A 22,848-nucleotide genomic window follows, 5' to 3' on the forward strand; every position below is an offset into this window, starting at 1 on the left:
TTACTGGCGTCGATCCTAATGTGCCGGTTGGCACTCCTGCGGGTTGACGAAGCATTTCCTCTATCGCCGTGTTATGGTTACCGCGCCAGTGTTCGCGTCGCACCCCCTCACTTTGCTATTGTCAGAAGGACAACATTGCCCAGGCTACACCACGGGGAGGCGTGAGGTAGGAACTTGTGAGAACCAGAGCTAGGTTGTCAACTCACCATTTGTAGCCCATGTGTGTGTGTGTGTGTGTGTGTGTGTGTGTGTGTGTGTGTGTGTGTGTGTGTGTGTGTGTGTGTGTGTGTGTGTGTGTGTGTGTGTGTGTGTGTGTGTGTGTACGTGTGTATGTGTGTATGTGTGTGTGTATGTAACGAAATGAATGCGCTCACGTTTATCAGCAACCGCTCAACCGATTTGGACAAAGTCGGCGCCAAATGATAGATCTTGGGGTCCCATTGAACGCTAATGGTTTTGGAATCGGTGAACCGGTTCTGGAGATATGGCCGGAATAAGATCCGGTGAATATGGGCCTTCACGCTGGAGTTAACGGAAAACGTATCAAAACCATCATGCGGACACATCAAATTACTACAGAATTCAAAAATAAGATCAATGCAAGTCGTGTTAAGTGTTCCAGACCACATTGGACACACTTGGACATGTTCCGGGTACCCCGGGGAAGTTGCTTGAATATGAATTGAATTAAAACCCATTAAATCACATTAAAATACGATGATAAGGTGATTGGTAGCCTCACCAAATAGACTACACCCGGATATATTCCGGGTACCACCCGGGCAGTGCCGTAGCGTCACTGGATGACACGGGGGGGGGGGGGCTTGGTCACTGATAATGACAATAAAATAAATAAACTTGAATAAGTAAGAAGGGTCTGATCACACCATAGGTGGATAAATTCGGGTTTTTTATAATGCGTTTAATTTTCCATGCTCATTTGCTGTAGCTTTGTGAAGCCGAGCGTCTCTATTCGTCGTAGGAAGAAACTGTTGACAGTGAATCCTTATGAATGCGGGTGTCTTAGTGGAATACCTGTATAAAGAGAGAGAGAGAGAGAAGGATTAATAATTTCCATTTAATTCCACTACCTTATTTGCTTATCCTTCGCAGATACGCGTATTTCGTCTACAATGTGCAGACTTCTTCAGTGTCTGCACATTGTAGAGTATTAGTACAAGACACTGAAGAAGTCTGCACATTGTAGACGAAATACGTGTATCTGTCAAGGATAAGCAAATAAGGTAGTGGAATTAAATGGAAATTACTAATCCTTCTTTCTCTCTCTTTATATGTTGACAGTGTTTTGATCTGAAAGGGCTGTTTATTCAAAGGTAAAAATTTCATCAGAATTCATACATACGTTAAAAGTTATCGTAGATGGAACGCGAGAGACGTGAACAAATTCTGCACAGGAGGAACGATCGCAAAGGTTCTAACATTTCTAAAATCGATTGTAACCCTGTAAAGTTCTTCCCCGACTTAGTCAACTGCCATTACTGCAGACATGTCATTGAATGGTATAAGCAGAATAATGTTGACGTTATTAAAAAAAAAAGCATCAATCCACCAAATTGAACAGATGTTCGACAATTATCAAGCGTAAATTGAAGAAATGTGGCAAAACAATCAAAACACCATCTTATTTGGAGAAGTGATGGAAAAAGATGCCAGATACATTGTATGTTATTTTCTCCTGGAAAAATTACCCATTTTGAGCAACCGAATTCAAAAGGGAACAGACTTTATAATGTTCGAAAATCCCTCTGTAGTTGATCGTCCGATTTTCGAGAAAATTTTTGTCAAATTTAATTCCTGGTCCGTCAGAAATAAGTCTGGTGGAATAGCAGGTTTATTTGAATTTTTTCCATCTGTCTAATTTAATTGAAAATTCACCAAATGTAAGGGGGTTGCCAACTGTTGTATACTCCTGGTTATACTATCGAATGGCATTTGCTAGATAAGATGAGGTTGTTACGTAATTAAACAAATATGCGCAGAAAACAACGCTCTGTGATTTTTTTATTAATATGGAAAAATGCAAGGATTAAAAAGAAGGACAATTTCGGGCAAACGAAGGATGTTCAAAAATTGTCCTCCTTTACCATATCATATGGTAACCCGACACACACCATAGCAGTTCACAAAATTGTTTTGAACTATGTACTCAAATTATAAACACTTGATCAATTTTTATAGGAAATGTATCGCACTTTCAAAATCTGAAACTATATTTTCGGGGGTTACTTTTAATTTTGTACAGTTACAGGACATAATCTGTTAAAAGACAGGTAAAAACGAAGATACATCCTGGTAGAATGTGTCTATCAAATATTATGCCTCATTAGCATATTTTCAATGGCAATAAATTTGAATTGGAAAAACCCATTGCTACGCAAAAATAAACACCATCTTCCAACGCATCCTCCAAAGAGGACACCAACCCGATTAATGACCTTCCCAGTGGAAAACACATCACCGTGTACCGTACACTATTGTTGAGTGAATAATGCGCTGACATATTAATATTTTATTCCATTCCAATTTGCCATATCATCCAATTTAACGCACACCATATCCACACTATCGCTTCCTGATGCAAATTTTGACCACTGCTCGGTTCGTAAGTCGCCTAGTGAGTCGTCGTCGTCGTCGTCGTTGGTCAAAATGTAAAAACCAAAGCAAAACGCCTTGAAACATTCCTTTCACGCTGCAAACGTACATTTATCATTTGGACCGGATAATAGTAGTATAATCGGGCCAGTAGTAGTTCGGCGAAGGCCGTTCATTCACTGCACTGGCGAAGCTCTGTAGCACACGGCATGAGGCAGCGAACCACGGCGCCACCGGGGCAAGTTTTTGCCTTTTTTCTGGCTCCAGTGAACTAGATTCGACACCTTTTTGGCAGTTGATAGCCGTGGCATATTGAAATAGAAGATGCCTCATAAAGTCGCCCAGCATTAGCTTTGAATAGTGGTTTTAGCATACTACTGATAGATCATAATGAATTCGAAGCTTTATGGAGCGGAACTTCAACACTAGCAAACAGAGCACCTGTTCCTTCGAAGAACGTATCGATCCAGGGCACAGCTGATAGAGCAAAAGCAAAAGCAAAATGAACATCGACCGAATCACTTACTGCCGGTGAGGGTGGAGCAGCTGGTCGATCGTTACTAATTCCGAACATAGACAAACAGACACAGATTTACTCAAAACCGGGACCGTTAAAAGCTCCCTTCCAATCGGAGCACTTATTGTCTGTGATGGCTGAACGAACTCCGTCAATTACGCAACAGAATGACTAAGCCGGTACCACCAGATGACCAGAACGAAACCAATCAGGACAACTCGGTCTGGTTTGGATTTATGTAGTTTGTGTGTCCCCGGTTCGATTAATAAAGCCGATTTTATATAGCAGTCTGGTCAAGCGGAGGATTGTAGTGGCTTGATTCCATTCAGTCTAATTGTTTAATTTATAGCCGCTCACTATGGATCACTAGCTCGCGGTTCACTCCGGTGACAGGGAGGGTGTGTATAGATGCAATTTGTTTTGCCGATTTCTTGTTCTGCTGGAGGGGTAGGCTTACATAGTTCCTGGTACACTGCGGAAAATGATATAATGCAACGACTTAGTGTCCTTTAAGTGTCCCTCTGCCGGACAGTGCTCTCTTGAGTGGAGTACGCGGCAGAGCGCACGTATCTGTTGCGAATGTTATTACATCACTGTTGTTGGAGGAATTTATTACGAGAACGAGAAACACCTTCTTTATTGAATGAACGCAACCAATAATGATCAAGCGGATTGGTCCAGATGTCCCGGAAATCTTTGTTATGCGGGTCAGTCCTGTATTCAGCTTTCTCACACTGAATTTTACACAATCGAAATTTATCTACCTTTACCTATCACTTACTTTCATGCTAGACTCAGAATCGTTTACCTTTCCACGCAGCTTGTTTTTCCGTGCACTTGACAATCAATTTGATATTTTTCATTCAAATGGTTAAAACAAATATGTACATAATTATACATACCTTAGACATGTTCTAGGCAATTGTCAGAATGTTAACAATAAAACAAAAATAGATTGACCGAGTTGTGCTCAACACATAATTTCAACAGAAACTGTTAACTGTAAAGCTAACATCTTACCTCGTTAATAATTATTTGTTTCATTGATTTACATGAATATGTTGAAGTGCAAACATTGATTTACATGAATATGTTGAAGTGCAATGGTGCTGAACAATTAAATATAATTGTTAATAATATAAATATATAATATTTGCAATTTCAACATGTCATAAATCAACAAAAAGTTTCGAAATCATATTTGTTATGCGTGGAAAAAGGAGCACCAGATATTTTGATGTTCATAATTCCGCTCACTTGCATAAGATTTTTTTCAAAGTGGCCGGACATTAGCCATAAATACGTTAGTCATTCAGATGTTTGTCATACGTAGATTGCCATAAGTACGATAGCCACAATTGGCGGTAGCCATAATAGACGATAACCATAATGTACGGTAGCCAAACAGACGTTAGCCATAATTTTGTTGCATTCAATTTTGAATCCAATTGGAATGCAGTACCCGTTATATGTATTTTGTCAACAAGCCCAAAAATGTAGTGTTGCCAAAACCGATCGGTTTTATTTTGTTTTTTTTATGGTTCCGATGAGTTTGGACCACCAGGAAGTAGAGTGGAATCAACAATCAATACGAAACTATCGATTTGAAATTGGCTCACTACTTGACTAGCCTATTGGTCCCAAGCAAATCGATTAACGTACCCTATTCTAGTCGAAATTCTAGTACTACACTATGTTTGTTTTGATTATCTATGAAAGTTTGACAGATAAAATGAGGGGTTCGTGGATTTTCCTATGTTTCGAGGGGTGCATCGATTAGCTTGGGACCGAAGATAGTACCAGAGCTGAGCCAAAAAGTTGAGCTCGTTTCTTCGGGACCTACTAGTCTTAGAGTTACCTCTATGGTAACATCTCTCTTGGAGTAGATTCCTTCTTTAAGCATGACCTATTATTTGAAATATCACCAGTTGTAAATGTGAATTAACACGGAATATATTATGCCAAGCTTATATTTTTGCCGAGATAGGTACCACTGAGCGATTCGGCATTTTATTTTGCTGGATTCTGCAAAACAAACGGGAATTTTTCCGAGATCTCAGCGAACAAACACAATGGTTATCAAAGCGGCATGTAAAAGCAGCTTGCTCCAATTTTCGTAAAACGTATGGAATCACATGACCTTTCCAGATACTCGAATAATAAAGATTCCTTTTCGTGAAACAGCAGAAGCGTCCCGGACGGTCATCGAACTAGCGACAGTAGTTGCTAGTTTTCGGGCGCGGTTTGCTTAGGCTCTGAACCATTTGGTGGATTTGGTTAAAATTTGACAGATGGAAAGTTATCGATTAACCCTGCTGGCCGAGCATGGTTATTTCTGACAGACAAGAAGTTAAATGTTGACAACCTTGGCTGAGTTCTGCTCGAAAACCGATCAATCGGTAACACAGGGATTTTCGAGCATAAGAAATAACTTTCGAAATGTCACTAAATTTAACTCGGTAAATGGTTCACAGCCTTACTCGGCAGTACTGCATTAACTTCTTGCCGCAAGATTTCACTAATACAACGTTGCTAGTGTAGCCGTGTAAAATCGATTTTTTTTTTGTTATTTTCAACCACGAAGTCAGCTGTCAAAGTGTTCGACTTGACAGCGGTTTGATTTTTTTTATTTTCAACCAGTAAAACGCTTGTATTAGTGAAACTGATCACTAATACTAACGGTGGTAGCGAACTCTATAGGGCAAAATGAAAACGAAAGCTTCTGGCAACGCTGCCCATAGGTTCCCCGTAAGCGGGTGAACCTAAATAAGAAAATGATCTCTCTCTATAGAGATTGCTAAAGTGTCATTGTGTCAGTGATTTGCTTTCATCAGGAAAATTATCCCCTAGGAAGTTTTTTTCCCCGATGAAAACGTTTTGCGTATACTTATACGTTACGTAGTGTGCGTACGATAAACGTCAGCAATATCTATTATTTCTTTTGGCTGCAAAATAGAGATTGCTGACGTTTACGCACGCACAATATCAGGTGCATCGCCGTGTAAAGTTGTTCATTATTTTCCTCTGACTAACCTAAACATGTATGAAATTAGATCTGTCAAAATTAGTTTGACAGCGATTTGTTATGCATTTTCCTCGGATTTTCACTAACACGCTCTAACATATCGCACCAATACAACCGGACGTGAAAATCTCCATAGTCCGACGGTGAATGAGTAGACTGATTCAAAATTTGAAATATTCGCTCCACACTGCTCAAACGGTTCCAAATTGGGTCCTTATTAGCCTTCCAAAATTTGAATTCATTTAGTATGAAATTGACTTGGTATAAACCATTTAAAGTTTATATGGGAATGACTGTGTGAAAACCAAATATTTTGTTCATATCTATCTAACAATTCACCATATAAAAAAAAATAAAGGCTGACTAAAAGTTAATTGGTACGCCCCTCGCACACCGCTAGTGTTGGGAATTGAAAATCTTTTACTGTGGTTTGTTTACACTTCTATAGAGAACGACTGGTGCAAGTTTGATCAAAGTAGTCGATCGCGTTCATAAATAACGTCAAACGGAACTCAAACGAAGAAAAACTATTGTGCACAAACACCTGGAAAATTCGGAGTGGTTCGGTTCCAAGCTGACTAAAGTGCTGAAGATGCCAAAAACAACAGTTTGTCGAGTACTCAAAACCTACAAGCAAACCCTGAGTGTGGAAAGAAATCAGTGGATCTACGAAAAAAAACTGGAACCAGGGATCGTCAGCTGTGCAGCAAGGTGTTGAGGTGCGTTAAAGCCAACCCCGGTCTTTTGATGCGAGATGTGGCCAGAAGGTACAACGCCAACTTTCAAACGGTGCGGAACATTCATGCCAGGGAAGGATACAAGTCTTACAAAGCCAGAAAATATCCGAACCGGCACATGAAGAACCGTGGCCAAAAAGTGTACAAGGCTCTTGTACGACCGTGTTTTGACGAAACACAGGGGCTGCAACTCAAACTCGATTTTAAGCAGCTTCCCGGTTAAAAGTTTTACATCGCGACTTGACGGGAAGATTCAAGTTCGTGTTTGCCGACAAGTTCGCGGAGAAGGCCATGATTTGGCAAGCGATTTGCAGTTGGGGCCAGGAAACGGAACCATTCGTCACATCCTCAACGATGACATCCCAAGTTTACATCGAAGAATGTCTGAAAAGCGTGTATTGCCGTTCATCCTTTCAAGGATAGGGGCAAAGTCATCTTTTGGCCCGATTTGGCCAGCTGTCACTCTTCCAGGGTGGGTTTGAAGTGGTATGCTGCCAACAAGATCGATTTTGTCCCCAAGCTAATGAATCCTCCAAATCACCCGAAATTTTAACAAATCGAAAAATACTGGGCAATTTCTAATCAGTGACTTCGACGAAGAAGCGGGGGAGTCAAGGACATCCAGCAACTGCGGGATAAATGTAAGAAATGCTCTGATTCCGTGTCCATTTCCACTGTGCGGGCTCCATCAAGAGGAAGGTTCGAGATTTCGTTCAAACAGGAGAAATTTGACCATCTAATCCTGTAACATTGAAATTTTAATAAAAGTACTGTAAAGCAACCATTCATGGACTTTTTAAACTTATCGAATCAAGAATTGCAGGTCTTTTTATGCGTACCAATTTACTTTTAGTCAGCCTTTACGCTTATAGGAAACTTTGTTGAACATCACGTTTTCGATAAAATGGAAGGAACAAAAGTTATTAATGATTGAAGTCACTGATGCCTTATGATCATGCTCAATCAACTGGCAACATTGGTGTTTCTGGCACGCAGAATAGAGCACAAAAATCATGGCTACTATCTCCCACTGCAGAATACTGTGTTGCCCACAAAACAGCTGCTTGATCATACTGTAAGATTATCAGTCCCTTAAACAATTAATAACTATTTAAATGGACGTTTGGCTGAAAATCGATGTAGCTGAGAAATTTTCCCATCAGAATAGTTCTGGAACTTTTTAACAGAGCATTGCGGAAAAAGACTAGACATCAATCAACAAAAAGTTTGGTTTTTCTACAGTAATTTCCATATAAATAAAAAATTATGGTTTGTGCTAAGCCAGTTTCTTACCAGTGAGTTCAAATTTTGGTAGCGAAAATTTCAAATTTTGCATCAGTCTAATGAGTACCGTAAAACGGGGTAACATTGATAGTTGTTTAAAGTATATTCTAAATAATTTTTACAGCAAAGAATGTTTTTCAAGTACTGAGGATCCAAGAGTCAATTCGTTAGTAATATGTTTAACGGAAATTAAAGCATTTGTCATATTTTTTTAGTTTCTTGACCAAACTTCGTTTTTTTTTATTTGGGGTTACTTTGATAATGCTCGATGAATGTAGAAAAAAATGGGTGAAACTCGAACAATTTAGTTCTTTAAATATGCAACTTTGCAAGAGCATATAATCAGAGAGCATCATAAGCAATAAGAATACAACATTGAATTTGTGATGGCTATATTGGAAATACATTTCATAAGTGATGGTTTGAGTGCTTTTTCCAACAGGCGAAAAACAGGAAAATTATTTTGTAATATGTAACACATACTATATAAAAACCATATACGATATCAACGGAAATACCCTAAGCTACAATATGGAACCAATGTTTCTTATTTGGAAAAAGCACAGCGAGTAAATTTAATCTTTACATGTTATACTATCAAATTTACCCGCATTATCAAAGATACCGTTTTACGGTACACTTTTAGGCGAATTGTAATTTAAGCGTTTCGTGTTGTTGGTTCATACCTTGGCTACCTTTAGGCAAATTATAACATCGGAAATTTAAGCTAAGCGTTTCACCTTGTTGGTGAAACTATAGATACTATAGATTCCATAGATAAGCGGAGGCAAGGTATAATGTAGCCAAACGAACTGTCAGCCATATAGGTATAGTGTAGCCAAACGAGCATGACGTCAGCATGGTGTTGTTTGAGGGAGAAGTATTGTAATATTATGAGCACAAAACGCTTTCCATACTCCACATTCCGATTTATTTCGCGGACAACGCAAGAAGAAAAGATAAAGCAAACTTTTTCTCGATTCATTGTTGCAAAGATTTGCTTTGCACTTCATTTTGAACTTTTACGCACGAAACAAAACAAAACTGCACAACGAAGAGCTCTATGATGGCATGAACTTTTTTCACGGATGCCAGTAAGATCATTTATTATTCATGGTAGCCAAAACAACTTTTTGTGCTTATGGAATCTATAGTACACGCTAACTTGAAAGTACCCATTAATGGTTGAAAAAGACCCATCTTGAAGAAAAGTGGCTTAACTCATTAAATGAGTAAATTTTTTACCCATTAATGAGTATCTGTTACCCATTAATGAGTAATTGTTAATCATTAATGGGTAACAGATACTCATTAATGGGTAAAATTGTTTAATCATTAATGAGTTAAGCCACTTTTCTTCAAAATGGGTCTTTTTTTACTCATTAATGAGTACTTTCAAGTTAGCGTGTATCTATAGGTGAAACGCGAAGGCGGATGAGTGGCTTCTGATGTCCAGATTTGTGCTCTAGAATATTTGAAGTTGTAATGCATGTCAGCCAATATGGAAGTCATCGCTGGTTTCTGCTCGTGAGCTGAGGCTACAACAAACTTACTAGGCTAATTTGCCAATTGTTGAACACCACCCAATTGTTGTACACTTCACATTGTTTACTGAGCAGCGTTTATCTCCGGCCATGTTTTAAATATTGTTGAAATTGTTCATATGATTTCGGCGATTTCTTAATTTTTCTGGTAATAATCTTCAGTTGTAAAATAAGCTATTCCAAGCTCAAAATTCAATTAAATTAAGAAATATTTACAGGAAAATGATGGTTATTTTTTTTATCGAACGATCAATTGCAATACATCTATCATCCTTGTAAAATTTTCAGAAAAAATATGGATGGATCACATTTGGACGCTTAGTCCTGGATTATTGTCTATAGCGATAATGCCTGAAAGTATGCAACATTTCGTATAAAACTGTTGCTGCGTATATTTTGCTTCGATTATTAACCGCATTAATTAAATCAATAAAATAGCTGATATCGCCAGTAAACAAACCGAAAACGTTACGTTTAATCATCTAACAGAATCACTCAATGATTATTCTTGCTGAAAAATATCATTCCAAGATGCATTTAGCCATGTTTTATATGTGTGGCCAGAGACGATGTTAAATAAGAGACGCGCGAAGACTGAAGCCAAAAGTTCCAATCGAACCGTCACACGCGGTTCCAATCGAGCAATGTAAATAAACACGAGAGCTTCACGAAGAAAAGCGTAGAAAGTATTGAGATTGGGGATGAATTTAATGTTTGAGGTTTGTTGTCTTTATGAAGGAGATTTTCAGCCAGACGCTGGTTAACTGTTGAGATTTAAATAATAATAATTAAGTTTGCGTATGGAAAGTGAAATTCAACACGGAATATTATTGCTATTCACCAGCTGAATTCTCGTTATGTTCTCACGAAATATTTGCTCCAGCACAACGAAATACATCTACATAGGCTTTGTTACAAAGATCGGTGTAATTTTTCAAGATTGTAAAATTTGTGAAAGACTTCAAAAGAGAGATTTCACTCATACATGATAGGAAGCTACAATTCGCAGATTGAATAATTTTGTGCAACGCTCTGTAGAATATACCCTCCAATGTAGTATATTTGGTTTCACTCAGATTTGTCAAAAATGTAGTCTTCAAATACTTCCATTGAATAGCGATACTACCGACGAGACTACCGATACGGTTGAAAAAGTATTCATTTTACCGTGATGCTGAAGCAGACGACAGTCGCTCAAATAAAAAGTCACTTGAAGTAAATACAAAACTGTGGGTTGCCAAACCTTGCAGAAAAATAAATTAGTTGGCCATGCAACCAGATTTACTTTTATTCTCTCCGCGCGTCTCTTATATAACATCGTATCTGGGTGTTGAATTATACCCCGTTCACATTACAGCCTATATCACGTAATATAGGCTGTCTTGCAATGAGCACTCATACATAGGATTTCCAGTGAAAACTAGATGTATGAGTGCTCATTGCAAGACAGCGTATATCACTTGATATACGCTGTAATGTGAACGGGATATTAGGTACAAAATTTGCAATAATAGCACTTCAAAGCAAATGATGCGTGCAACAATTGAACTCTGAGGAACATTCAACAATTGTATTATACAGAATGATTTTACGAATATAAAATGCTGATGAGCACTGTACTGTACACTACTTCAAAAACCATTTCAATATCTTAAAAACGCAAAATAACAAAAAGTACATGCTGTACAACAATTGGCAGATTACCATAGGTAGATATTGCACTGCTTTTCAGGCAGAAATTCATATTTACAGATATTTACCATTATGTGTCGAGCCGGAGTGCAATCTGCACTTCACCAAAATGTAATGGGTAAAGTATAATGCTGATAGATAGCCAGGCTGCTATCTATTTGGTTTGGAAGAGTGACGCAGGCAATGAATGGACAGATGAACTAGCACGCACTTGTGCATTACTTGATTTCACAGGACCTGAGCCAGCTATTCCGATATCGATTCGATTAGCACTTATTAATTGAGCTTGATTTTAAAAACTTAACCTTGAGGACTTATTTTTGTTTTAACCCATTGGGGCAAGGAGCTCATGGGATGCAATACTCCTTTTGGGAGATGTGATAATTTTCATAAACCTCTGTTTCCCTTCACATTCCCATTCCTATTGTGTTCTAATCCTACCCGTCAGGGAAATGATTAGAAAGGATGTAGGAAGACGAGGCACACATATTCCATCTGTAGCGGAACGCAATGTAATCGGACATGTATCGGATGCCCCCGCGGGAGAAGCCATATTTGACTAGGTCACCACAAATCACACGGTAATTCAAAAACAAGTTCAATGGTTCAGCGGCGCCGGTGGTGTAGTGGTAAGTGTGATTGCCTCTCACCCCAGCAGGCCTGGGTTCAATCCCAGTCGGCGCCGCCGGGATGTTCTGAGGCATAACATCTCTGATCACGCCTTCCTTTGGAAGGGAAGTAAAGCCGTTGGTCCCCGGTCCATGAGTTGATGGGTCGATAGGTAGGGTCCAGGTGTGGCATCTGCCTCCCTGGCGTCGGTAGCATTGGTGCTCAGCACGGAAAACAAATCAAGGAAAAAAAATGGTGATCATATCCAGTGCCCAGTACCACAATGGCAGCGTTGTTACAGCTGGCGCGGAATTTGTGTTTCACGCGAAATTTACGTTTGTCGCGTTTTTATAGTTCTGTTGCGCGGATTTTGCGGAAAGCTTATCAAGAAAAGGAAACCATTATTATGATTGTATTTCTCAACTATCAACTCACTTTTTGTTCAAGTGCTGGGACGTAGGGGTGCCGAAAATGGTTCACGACAAGGGCAACATATCATATGGGCAAATTTGACGAGTTTTTACTTAGTAACTTTGCACTTTCGAACTCCAGAGGCAGAGGGGCAGGTGAGTTTCTGCTCTTATTTATAAACAAAATCGTTTTTCAGAATTGAACAAAAACACCATGCTCCATAATTGCAAAAACATATTTGGTATTTTCTCCAAGGGAATAAAAATGGAAGAGGCTTTGCAATGTTTTAGTGATAAAGTCGAGAAATCTCCTTCTGAAAACAATATCTCTGGAAGGATTTAACGGAAAGGACTTTTCATGGAATTATGATGAAAACTGGTGGACTGCGATTCTGAAAAAAAAGTCCAGGTTTTTTAAAACTTTTTTCTAGAAAATAATCCATGAGTGGGGAGAGGGTGTAACTAATCAAAATGAAGTATGATGAAGAGTGCCACGTCCTAACATAAAAATTGTACAACATTTATTCAATACATTCAAAAGTTGAAAGCCGTTCCAGGACGATTCAAACCTGTATAGAAATTATCTTGGAAAAAAAATTTCAAGACGCCGGACTTGGAACCATTTTGACGATTTTAATCCAAAAACCTATCATCACCATGGATTTAGAAGACCTTATTATTTCAAATTCAAAACTGAGCATTTTTTTTAAGAAGTCAGGAATTTGTGAAAAATATTCCAAAACCCTTTATTGATAAATGACATTTCAAAGCAGATTTCTCCTTCATTGAAACAGTGGTGGAAATTAGTATTGGTCAATAATGTTTTGTCTTTAAGTAAATGTAGAATTAACATACCATACCTTATCCTTAACTGTTGGAGAGAGATATGTCTTTATCTGGGAGATACTAATTATTTCCTATTTACTATCTGTCCAGTGATAGATAGTCTTGCTCTTAATAGTTTTGAATTCGTACAGCCTACGATTATTGTGCAACTTGTTCGATGTTAATGCTAATGCTAATTGCTGCAAGTAATTTTTGTTTCAAATGGAGATGACCAATAAGATTTGTATTATAACCCATTTGGCCTAATCACATATGGCCTAATGGTCTTCGGTCTAGTGGTACTCGGCCAATTGTAATTCTAAAGCTTAATGACGAATTAAGTAAAATTTAATTCCGTATAAGATTCGTTGACTCTTGAGCATTTCCACAGTTTTCAACCGACCACATTTTGGTCTATAGCCTATATATTTCTCTCAACCTTACGGAACCGACCATAGGTGAGAAATAGACATGTAATAACCTTGAATTGCATGTAATTGATCGTTAATATTGCATCATTTAGAGTGCGTGTATTAGTAGAGTGAGGAAACGGTTAAATTGGCTTGGAAAAAGTCATTTCGATCGAGCATACAGTATAGCACGTCACTCTACTAGAAAATTGGCTACCTCTCCCTATGAGTAGAATTGTTAACTAACGGGTGTTCAATAAAAAATGAGAATGATTTCAGTGCCGTCCAGCGCTCTTGTGAGAGCATCGCGACTAAGTTGCGTCGTACGGCTAACCAGGGCCCCTTCTCCAATATTCATTGACGTTTTTTTTTTGAAGAATAAACATTAAATTTTTAAAAAAAAATACTGAATTCGATGAAAAAAAAATTTTTTGCTGGCTATATGACTGAAAAAAATTTAATTTTTTATTGAACACCCGTTAGAAGATTTAATAATCTGAAATCAATTTTTATCATAACTTCACCACAACTATAGACTTGAAACAATCCATCTAATTACCCCTTCCCTGTTCTCTTTCTCCAACCTCCCGCAGATGGCCAACGAATGGGAGAAGCCCTCCCGCAGAACGCTAGACTTCCTATCCGGTGGTCCTGACGGTGGTAGTAGTAGCAGTGCGAGTTCTCCGCACTCCAGCCTTCAGCACATCCCGGCGTACAACTATTTCGATAGTGCCACCCAACACCATCAACTGCACTATCAACCAAAAACCTACAGTAGCAATAAGAGATCCACCACCAGCGCCACCAAAGCAGCGGACCGGAACTACCGCCACAAGATGATGGAACGGGCTGCCTATGCCAACCGTAGCTTTATGCATCACAACGAGTACGATCCAACAGGCTACTCGTATCAGCAGCAGCAGCAGCAGCACCATCAACAGTCGTCATTTCAGCGTAGCGGCGCTGGTCATGGGGGTGGTTTTGTGTTCGAAACATCACATTATCCGATCGATCAGGACGATCGCAAGGCCGATCGACGACGTCATAGTATGCACCATATTGTCCAGTTGAGTGTTTCGAAAATGGATGACTTGAAGCAACGCTTCGATGAGTACAGTTCGTCCGCTGCCGTTGGCAGGGGTGGCAGTGGTGGCGTTGGCGGAGGTGTTGGCGGAAGTAGACGTCCAAGTCCGAGACAACAGAACGGTGGCAGCCAGTTCGTCTTTGGTGGGGGTAGACTTGCCTACAGCGGTAGCAAAAGTTTGGACACCTATGAACGTACAACTCCAACTGAGAACGGCGGCGGTGGTAGGCAGAAAGGCACCAGTGCGAAAACACCAAAACGTGGCTCAAGGTCGTCGCAAGGATCGACGGACAGTAGTCATAGTTCTCATGTGAGTAAGCTATGCTCCTAGTGGGAAAGTTGGATACCATCGGGGTTGGATTTTTCAAGTTTATTCCTAGATTCCCTTTCTCTACAAGTCAAAAAAAAACGTGATAATAGTTTCATTCATAAATTAATTTGATACGTATAAACTTGAACATTCCTATTGCGGCACCATTCGCTAAGCTCAGTCAAGCATGTCCCTTTGGCTAGGCATCCGAAAACTAAGACGCCTACGACGATGACGACGACGATCGACGATGTATGATAGCACTCATATCCAACTCCTCGCACTTCACCTAGTTCAAACATCAGTTCGATATCACTGGCTGAGAATGTCTTTTTGTTACTCTTTCAGAGCGCGTCATCCGGCTCGCTACTGTTGACAGTAGCGAACTTGGAGAACTTTGCCAAAATCCACAAGAAGCAGGATTCCAGCTACGGCACCAGCAAAGCAATGGAGGAATACCTGTCGTCGACGGTTGGGATCGTACCGACGGCGGCCATCCTGGACGCCGTAGGCAGTAAGTACAACAGTAATATCACAATGAAGCACGCCCGTCCGGAGGACATCCAACAGGCAACGGAGCAACCGATCAGTGCGGCGGCCATCATCTCCATCGAGGAAATCCATTCGGATTCGGCTCAGCAGTCGCCGTCGGATGAGGAAATGCAAGCGCATCGCCACTCGCTGCCGTCGTTCCATCGATCAGCGAAAACCAAAGATCCGGATTCGGTATCAATGGCCAGTTCAACGCATTTCACCATGGTCAACGGGGTGGGTGGACCGCAGCGGCTGCCCAAGAGCGGAATCTGCTCCCGAGGGCACCAGATCACGATACTGATCATGACGATGAGCATCGTCTTCATGGTTGGAATCTGCGCGGCTGTGTTCTTCCTTGAAAGTGAGTATCAGTGAATAGTTAATAAACTGGAAATGATTTTCGTAATCCGGTGTTGTATGTGCAAAAAATTTAACCAAATTTTATTTGAAAAAAAAACAATCAGACTAAAAATGTCTACAGAGAACTGAAATTTGAAGTTGTCGCAGTAATCCACACTAAAAAGTATTGATATAAATCGTTCGGAAACATATCTCTCCTGCATTGTTAATCTGATCTTGGCAGGAACAGCGGAAGTGTTAACAAGTTTAGTCGGAAATTATATGGACAATGGCGGTGTATGTGATATTTTGCGTAAATTTACATGAACTTAACTATAACTGGGATTCACAGCGTAGAAATATAAATGATTTTTCAACCAGTAGATTAAATCTTGCATGCAGTATTAAACGTTCCGTTTCTAGTTGATTCATCGAATCTAGGCTATGAAAATCCAGCTTACATGAGTGAACCTTAATCAGCATTTTGATTGATTGACTGATTTTGACTGAGGGATAGAGGGATCTAATGCTACGTTCAGACTTGAGAGTTATAACATGTTATAACGTTACCTTGACAACATTTTTCTTGCCGATAATTATAACTTGTTACAAGGACATATTGGTTATGTACTCCATATTAGGCTCAGGGATGCCAGATTTTAAAACATTTGTAATTATGTTAATGCATTATTTTTCCGCAGACATTTTGAAGACATTTTATGATTTGTGAAGATATTTAAAGATATATCACAGACAAACAGACATAACTCTTAGAAGAAAATTCTTCAAAAAATATTGTCGAGTGTATTTTGCAGGCACACCAGCACCCTCTATCATGCACACTCCCAAGCACGGTTTTACAACCCTTGTTCTGTCAACGTGTCAGCTGTGTTGAATAAAAACAAAACAGATGGAAGTCAGTGATGTAGGTTCTACGAAATTTTCCGTAGAATTGATTGAATTTCAGTCTTTTTGAAGGATTTGTTTTGTTTAGTGTGATTTTTCTTTTGCTGGAAACAAGTTGTTAAACGTGGTAATGCATCACTAATGAATGCCCTTTCTAACACCGTCATCACTTTAATGTGTACATAGCAAACAATATGTATTCTGTGCTCATCAGATTAGTATGTGGTTTAGTAATGACTCGATTTTGTCGGCCCCGCCGCGCATCAGACTTTTATCATTAAATAATTTCATAAAATCTTAATTCTTAATCATTCTCATGTATCTGGAGATAGGTGTTTAAAGTATACTTTGCGGCAATAAGACCACTAAAAAAGCGCATGGGTATCGTAGAACATTAGAAAAGTTTTTCAAAAAGGGGGCTGACAAAATTGGGTCATTACTGTATATGTCTTCAGTGGGATGCCTTGGTCCTCTTATCATTCTCAAGAGCTGACATCTACTAAATTGACTTTAAAAAGAACAGGCATCACTGATTAGTTCAAAATATAGTGGCTTACTTAACGCTTCAGTGGCGCCACCATGACAAATGCTAGCACATTCCCAACTAAAATCTTATTTGTGAAGAATGTAATGGTGAGAGTTATGTCTGTTTGTCTGTGGATATATGTTGAAATTGGAAAATGCTTCCGACGGCTTTTTGGGTTTCTAGAAGACAAAGGAATATTTTTGCCAATAAATTGAAGATTTTGACTTTAAGCTTTAAGCTCATTCTTGATTTGGATCATGAGTCATGTGAATAATATCTTGAAAAGTATGTACAGGCCTTTACTTAAGTCTTCATTTAGCTGGAGGTATATCAAATACTTCCTGATCAACCTATCATTTTCGAAGAATATCTTAGAGACGCCATTAAAATTTATGGCTTATGGAATAATTAACTTGATCAGTCTGAAGTCTTGAAAATATCCAGAGGAGTTAGTAGAAATCTTCGAACATCTGGACAAATTTTGAATACTTCATAGTCAACCTGCCATCTTTGTCATTTGTAACAGTTGGAGATCTTTGGAATAAGTATTGGTACACCTGAAGTCTTGAAAATTATCCATAGGACTTTTTCTGGACTCTTCGTCTATCTGGAGATCCTTTGAATACTTTTGGATCGAACTGCCGGTTAGGTAGAATATCTGAGAGAATATCCTATAACTTATACAACATTCCATGAACATCTTTTGAAAAAATTTCCCCAACTTTTACGAAGTTCCTTCAACTTCTTCCCTTAAGCGTCTTCCAAGTTCTACTTTTATTTTACTTTCTTTTAATTCTTCCAAGATCTCAGAACATCCATAAACTTCACCAATCTTTCTGATAATCGTCATCCTTCTCTACGGATGTTCCTGAACATCTGAAAAACTTCCTGAAGTTAAACGACGTTTCCTAATCTTCCAAGAAGTTGATTCAGCGTTTTTTCAGTAAAATATCCAACAAACTGCTACGAAGTTGCCCAAACCGCTACGAAGATCCCTGGCTGAAGTAAATACTTGCAGTTTGCTAAACTTTTACGAAAATGTTTGATTTGCTACGAAATTCCATGAACTTTTTTCAAAATTCCTTTCACTTCTATGAAGGTTAACGCAGTTCCTCGAATTAGTACGTATTTCGATAGTCTTCTACAAAGTAAGCTGCCCTTCCACGTTTCTCGTTGGTTATCCACGATGTTCCATTAAGTTTTCACACTTGTGCTGCTCCACGTCCATTGAACTTTAACGGAATTAAAAGAAGCTACCAAAAATGTTTGAAAATACAATTAATCATTGTTTCTTTAACGTCTAGGAAGTTCCCCAAGCTTGCACAAAGATTCTGATTTTTTTTACAAAATTTCAAGAGTTTCAACGATGCTTCCCGAATGTCTAAGAAGTTCTTGAAGTTTTGTAAAGTTCTGTGAGCTTAAACTTCAAATAATTTCACTAAATTTCTCTAAAGTTCACTCGATTTCTACAAAAGGTTCACCAAACTACTATAATTTTTTCACTCATACAAAGTTCCCTGAACTTTTTCAAAGTTGTCTGAGCTTCTACAAAAATTAACTTCTTTAAATTTGCTGCACTTCTAGAAAGTTTCTAGAACGTCTACGAAGTTTCCTGAAGATCTAAAATGTTCCTTGTAGCACTACTGCCTTCCCCGAACTTTTACACACTTCTCCGAACTTCTGCAAAGATCCCTGATATTAAATGAGGTTTCTCTAACTTCCCTGAAAGAGGGTTCTATCCATAGGGTAGGTCATTCCGTACACCAATCTTGGGTCAACATTTTTCTCAGTGTGTTGAAAGTGTGCCGCAGGAGTGCCGATTGTGCGGGTCATAGATCAGGCTAAGATTTTTTATTAAAATACGAATATTATAGCACAGACAAACATTGTGTATCTTCGTTCACGCATTTAACGGTTGATTTGAATATTATCAGGTTCGCGAACTACTCGTCGCAGCGCTGGCATAGGATCACTTTGACGTTTCTATACATTCTATAGAACTTTTATGCAATATTGTTGCGAGTTAGCGAGCAAGCTTGTTTTCCGCGAGAAGGCCGAGAGATGTCGTTACTGAGGTCCTATGTTTTGAGATACTATGTTTTCATGAAAAACTTTTTCAAAGAGTTACGTCTGTTTGTCTGTGATTATAGTATATTTGGCAACCCGGTGTTTCTGACAGCTTGAATGTTTTGGCCTGGCTGCTGGGATCAAGGGGGGAGGTGGCTGTCAAATACGAACAATCGTCGCCTACCTCGCATAACTGGTTCCAAACGTAGACAAGCCATAAGAAACCTACAGGGTTTGTTTACGTTTGGAACCAATTTCATACAAGAATGATCAGTAGGCTGATTTGACAGCACGTCCCACCCGAGGCTGGGATACGAGCTGACCGATTACGGTGCTGTTTGAAAAGTCCATCTTTTTCCTGACCAGCAAGAAGAAGATCGAGAAGGACGGTGAGGAGGGCATTCCGTCGGTGAAGCTGTTGCTTCGGGATAAGAACGGCAAAGACGAGGCAAATTTTGAAAAGCTGCTGGAGGTGATTTGACCATTTGAAAGGTTAAAAAACCAAACCTACAAAATCGAGCAAAGTGCATCCTGTGAATGCTCCTGACCAACCTACCATTTTCCAAGAATTCATTCAAAAGAATGATATTGATTTAACAATCCACCGTGAAATCGCTATCCTATAGCAAAGTGTATGGACCGATGCGGAATATCCACACAGCAGTCATGGTTATGATCCAGATCCCACACAAGGACACGAAACGCCGTCAAACTGAACTCCAGATAGTGGTCATAAAAGGAGATTGTTACTGAAAACGATTTTTCACCCGTGTGGGTCCGGCCGTTAGTCTTCAGGTTAAATAAATTGTTTTCCGTAGTATGAACAGTTAAACGGCTTTGGTGATGAATTTACCAACGAGTGAGGCTGACTTCTTCCTCGTTTGGAAACGAACGTGAACTCAAATATTGAAGCGAATCCTGGAATATGTGCGTCTTCATGTGGGGTTCAAGTTATTCGCTTTGGTAAATGTTTTCTGGCAGATCTGGCTTGTTATTATTGTGCTGCTTCACGTGATATCCCATATCGTCCTCATTCATGAAGACTTTGATATAGCCGGTACAGCTGTTGAGCTTTTGATCTGCACAGTAAATCTGAACGTGTTTGGCCACTCCTGTTAGATGATGAAACTACGTTCGATAAACCTTGCAGACGAGTGAATTAGTTCGCATGTGGGTTGTTGAATTATTCTTCTCCTTGAAAAGCTTCAGAAAATTGTGTAAGCAAGGGACGTTAGTTCGAGTGGGTCCTAACGTGAGTCTAAAGTCGTAACTTCTGGTATACAATGCAATCAACTAATTTTCCATCTTCCTCCGTGTCCGATGGTTCCGGATCCTTTACCGTTACCATCAGCTATTCCCACCTGGTACAGCGTTCGATTGCGAAACTCATTTTTAGAATGGGCTAGGTGTAATCAAATATATTATGTTAACAATATGATCCACTCTTTCGCTTAGCTGGCGAACCGAATTTTTAGCGATGAAAGCACCTCTGTGGCCAAAAAGGCTACCAATGTATTTGTTTATTGTCACGAGGGCTAAACCAAATGAAAATTTGTTTAATATTTCAAATGAATGTATTTCAGCATTTTATTTTATTTGATGACAATGTCACTGTAGTCAGACAAATTTTAAAGTAATATACACAATGTAATTAATGAAAATAATTTGACTCTTGCTTTTGTAATAAGTGCTATATTTGCACCCCTCGATTGTAATTGAATGATTGCTGCTGACCTTTTTCAACGCTAGATGGCGCGTGAAGCAATATTTTGCGGGTCGCCATTGCAGCATTTGGAAAAGGCATGAATGAATCATATTGTTAATATGATATATTTGGTGTAATGTAATTGACGTCAAAAGAATTCTATAGGCTGTTTCTATGCACCGCCAATTTAGAGTGCGCTAGGCGATTATGAGAGAAAACGTCAACCAAACCGTTTGTTTACATCAAAACTACAATTGGAAATCTAACGATAGCATAAAGCACCACTTTTGACAAATAGGAGAACTAGAAAAATGATGATGGTATCATAATTTTTCACGCCGAGGTATGGTAGAATATTTTAGAAACGCTTTTATTTAAAGAATAAAGTATTTTCTATAAATTTTGTTGTGCATACGAGGTTAGAAAAGTTTAAATCTAAGATCTAAACGAAAACTAAGAAAAAAATAAAAATTGAAAATTATACGTCTATCGGGTTGCTTTTGAGGTTTCTTCCCCCGTAGCAGCTTTTAAAAAAATGACAAATATTTCTTTCGGATAATAAATGCTTTTCATGATTTCTTTCCTATACCTCAACGTGCAACATGTTGACACCATCATCATTTTTCTATTTCTCCTATTCACCACGAGCGCTATCGTTAGAACGCCAGTTTTTACATCTCAAATTAACGCATATTGTTATGCGTATCTTGCATATTTCCATCGGGAGGGGTCTTATTTTATCATTTTTCACAAATTTGAACGGATTTACAGCTCAAATAATACCACATTAGAAATCTGGAACATCATAACCGCTGGGGTAGTTTTATAAATCTTCACTTTTCTTAACAAAAATATGTGGAAGCACCAGCCGGATCACTGCAAAATCGGTACAGAAAACAAAATATTCCATGTGGATGATAATTACAAGCATCTGCGATGGATAAATTAATCAGAAAAGGTAAAAATATTTTCCTCTTCCTATGCTGCGCGGCGAACATTTCAGCCATAATCACTCTTTTGATGGTTCCCTTATTCACCACCAGAGTCTGAAACGATCGCTTAATTTATATTTGATTCGCCTATTATTATTTCACCTCGTCTCACCTCAGTCTCACGTAGTTTTCAGCGCTAATGTCCCACAAGTGGACATAACGGTCTCTCAATTCGTTATTCTCATTTTCCCCGTACTAGTTCCAAGTATTGATATCATCAGTAGCTTGAGGTTCAATATGCAGAAGAAGTAAACTGTGGTGCTACCGGACGGATGAATTCAGATTCACGGCATAATGCACTGCGAGTATACTGATAATCCAACGTGAAGGCGGAGACCTGAATTATTCCATTAACATTTTTTTAAAGTAATTTAATCACTATAAAATATAGTAAATATCGGTTTCTGGCCGTTTAGTGTGTGAAAACACTAAACGATCAGAAATCGATATTAACTTATGTAACCGATATTTACTTATGTAACTACCGATTATAATAACTTCCAGCAAGATGTCGATCTCCTACTTATTAAATTGGATCATTAAATGGAACGAGAGAAATAATTTATAAATTGAACAAAAATGTCAAAGGAAAAATCAGCGATGTACACTGAACAAATTCTTCGCCATTATTCGGACTTAGTAAACATTTGAAATAAATTTTAATCAAATCAATATATAAAGATTGCTTGAACATAAAATGATTAAATTTTAATAATTCT

At 38.8% G+C, this 22,848-nt stretch overlaps 1 protein-coding gene across 2 annotated transcripts in view; it reads left to right on the forward strand.

Annotated features, from left to right (window-relative positions):
* The window catches only part of LOC135700325 (uncharacterized), a 159,646-nt gene that overhangs the window by 134,139 nt on the left and 2,659 nt on the right, over window positions 1-22,848 (forward strand). For both annotated transcript variants that reach the window (XM_065220816.1, XM_065220817.1), the window contains 2 exons: window positions 14,260-15,060; window positions 15,409-15,955. In XM_065220816.1, coding sequence (XP_065076888.1) covers window positions 14,260-15,060; window positions 15,409-15,955 — 1,348 coding nt within the window. The remainder of the gene's footprint in view (window positions 1-14,259; window positions 15,061-15,408; window positions 15,956-22,848) is intronic.

Source organism: Ochlerotatus camptorhynchus, unplaced genomic scaffold (assembly GCF_037179485.1).
Source record: "Ochlerotatus camptorhynchus isolate MF236.1 unplaced genomic scaffold, CSIRO-AGI_Acam_v1.1 ptg000132l, whole genome shotgun sequence".
Taxonomy (NCBI): Eukaryota; Metazoa; Arthropoda; class Insecta; order Diptera; family Culicidae; genus Ochlerotatus; species Ochlerotatus camptorhynchus.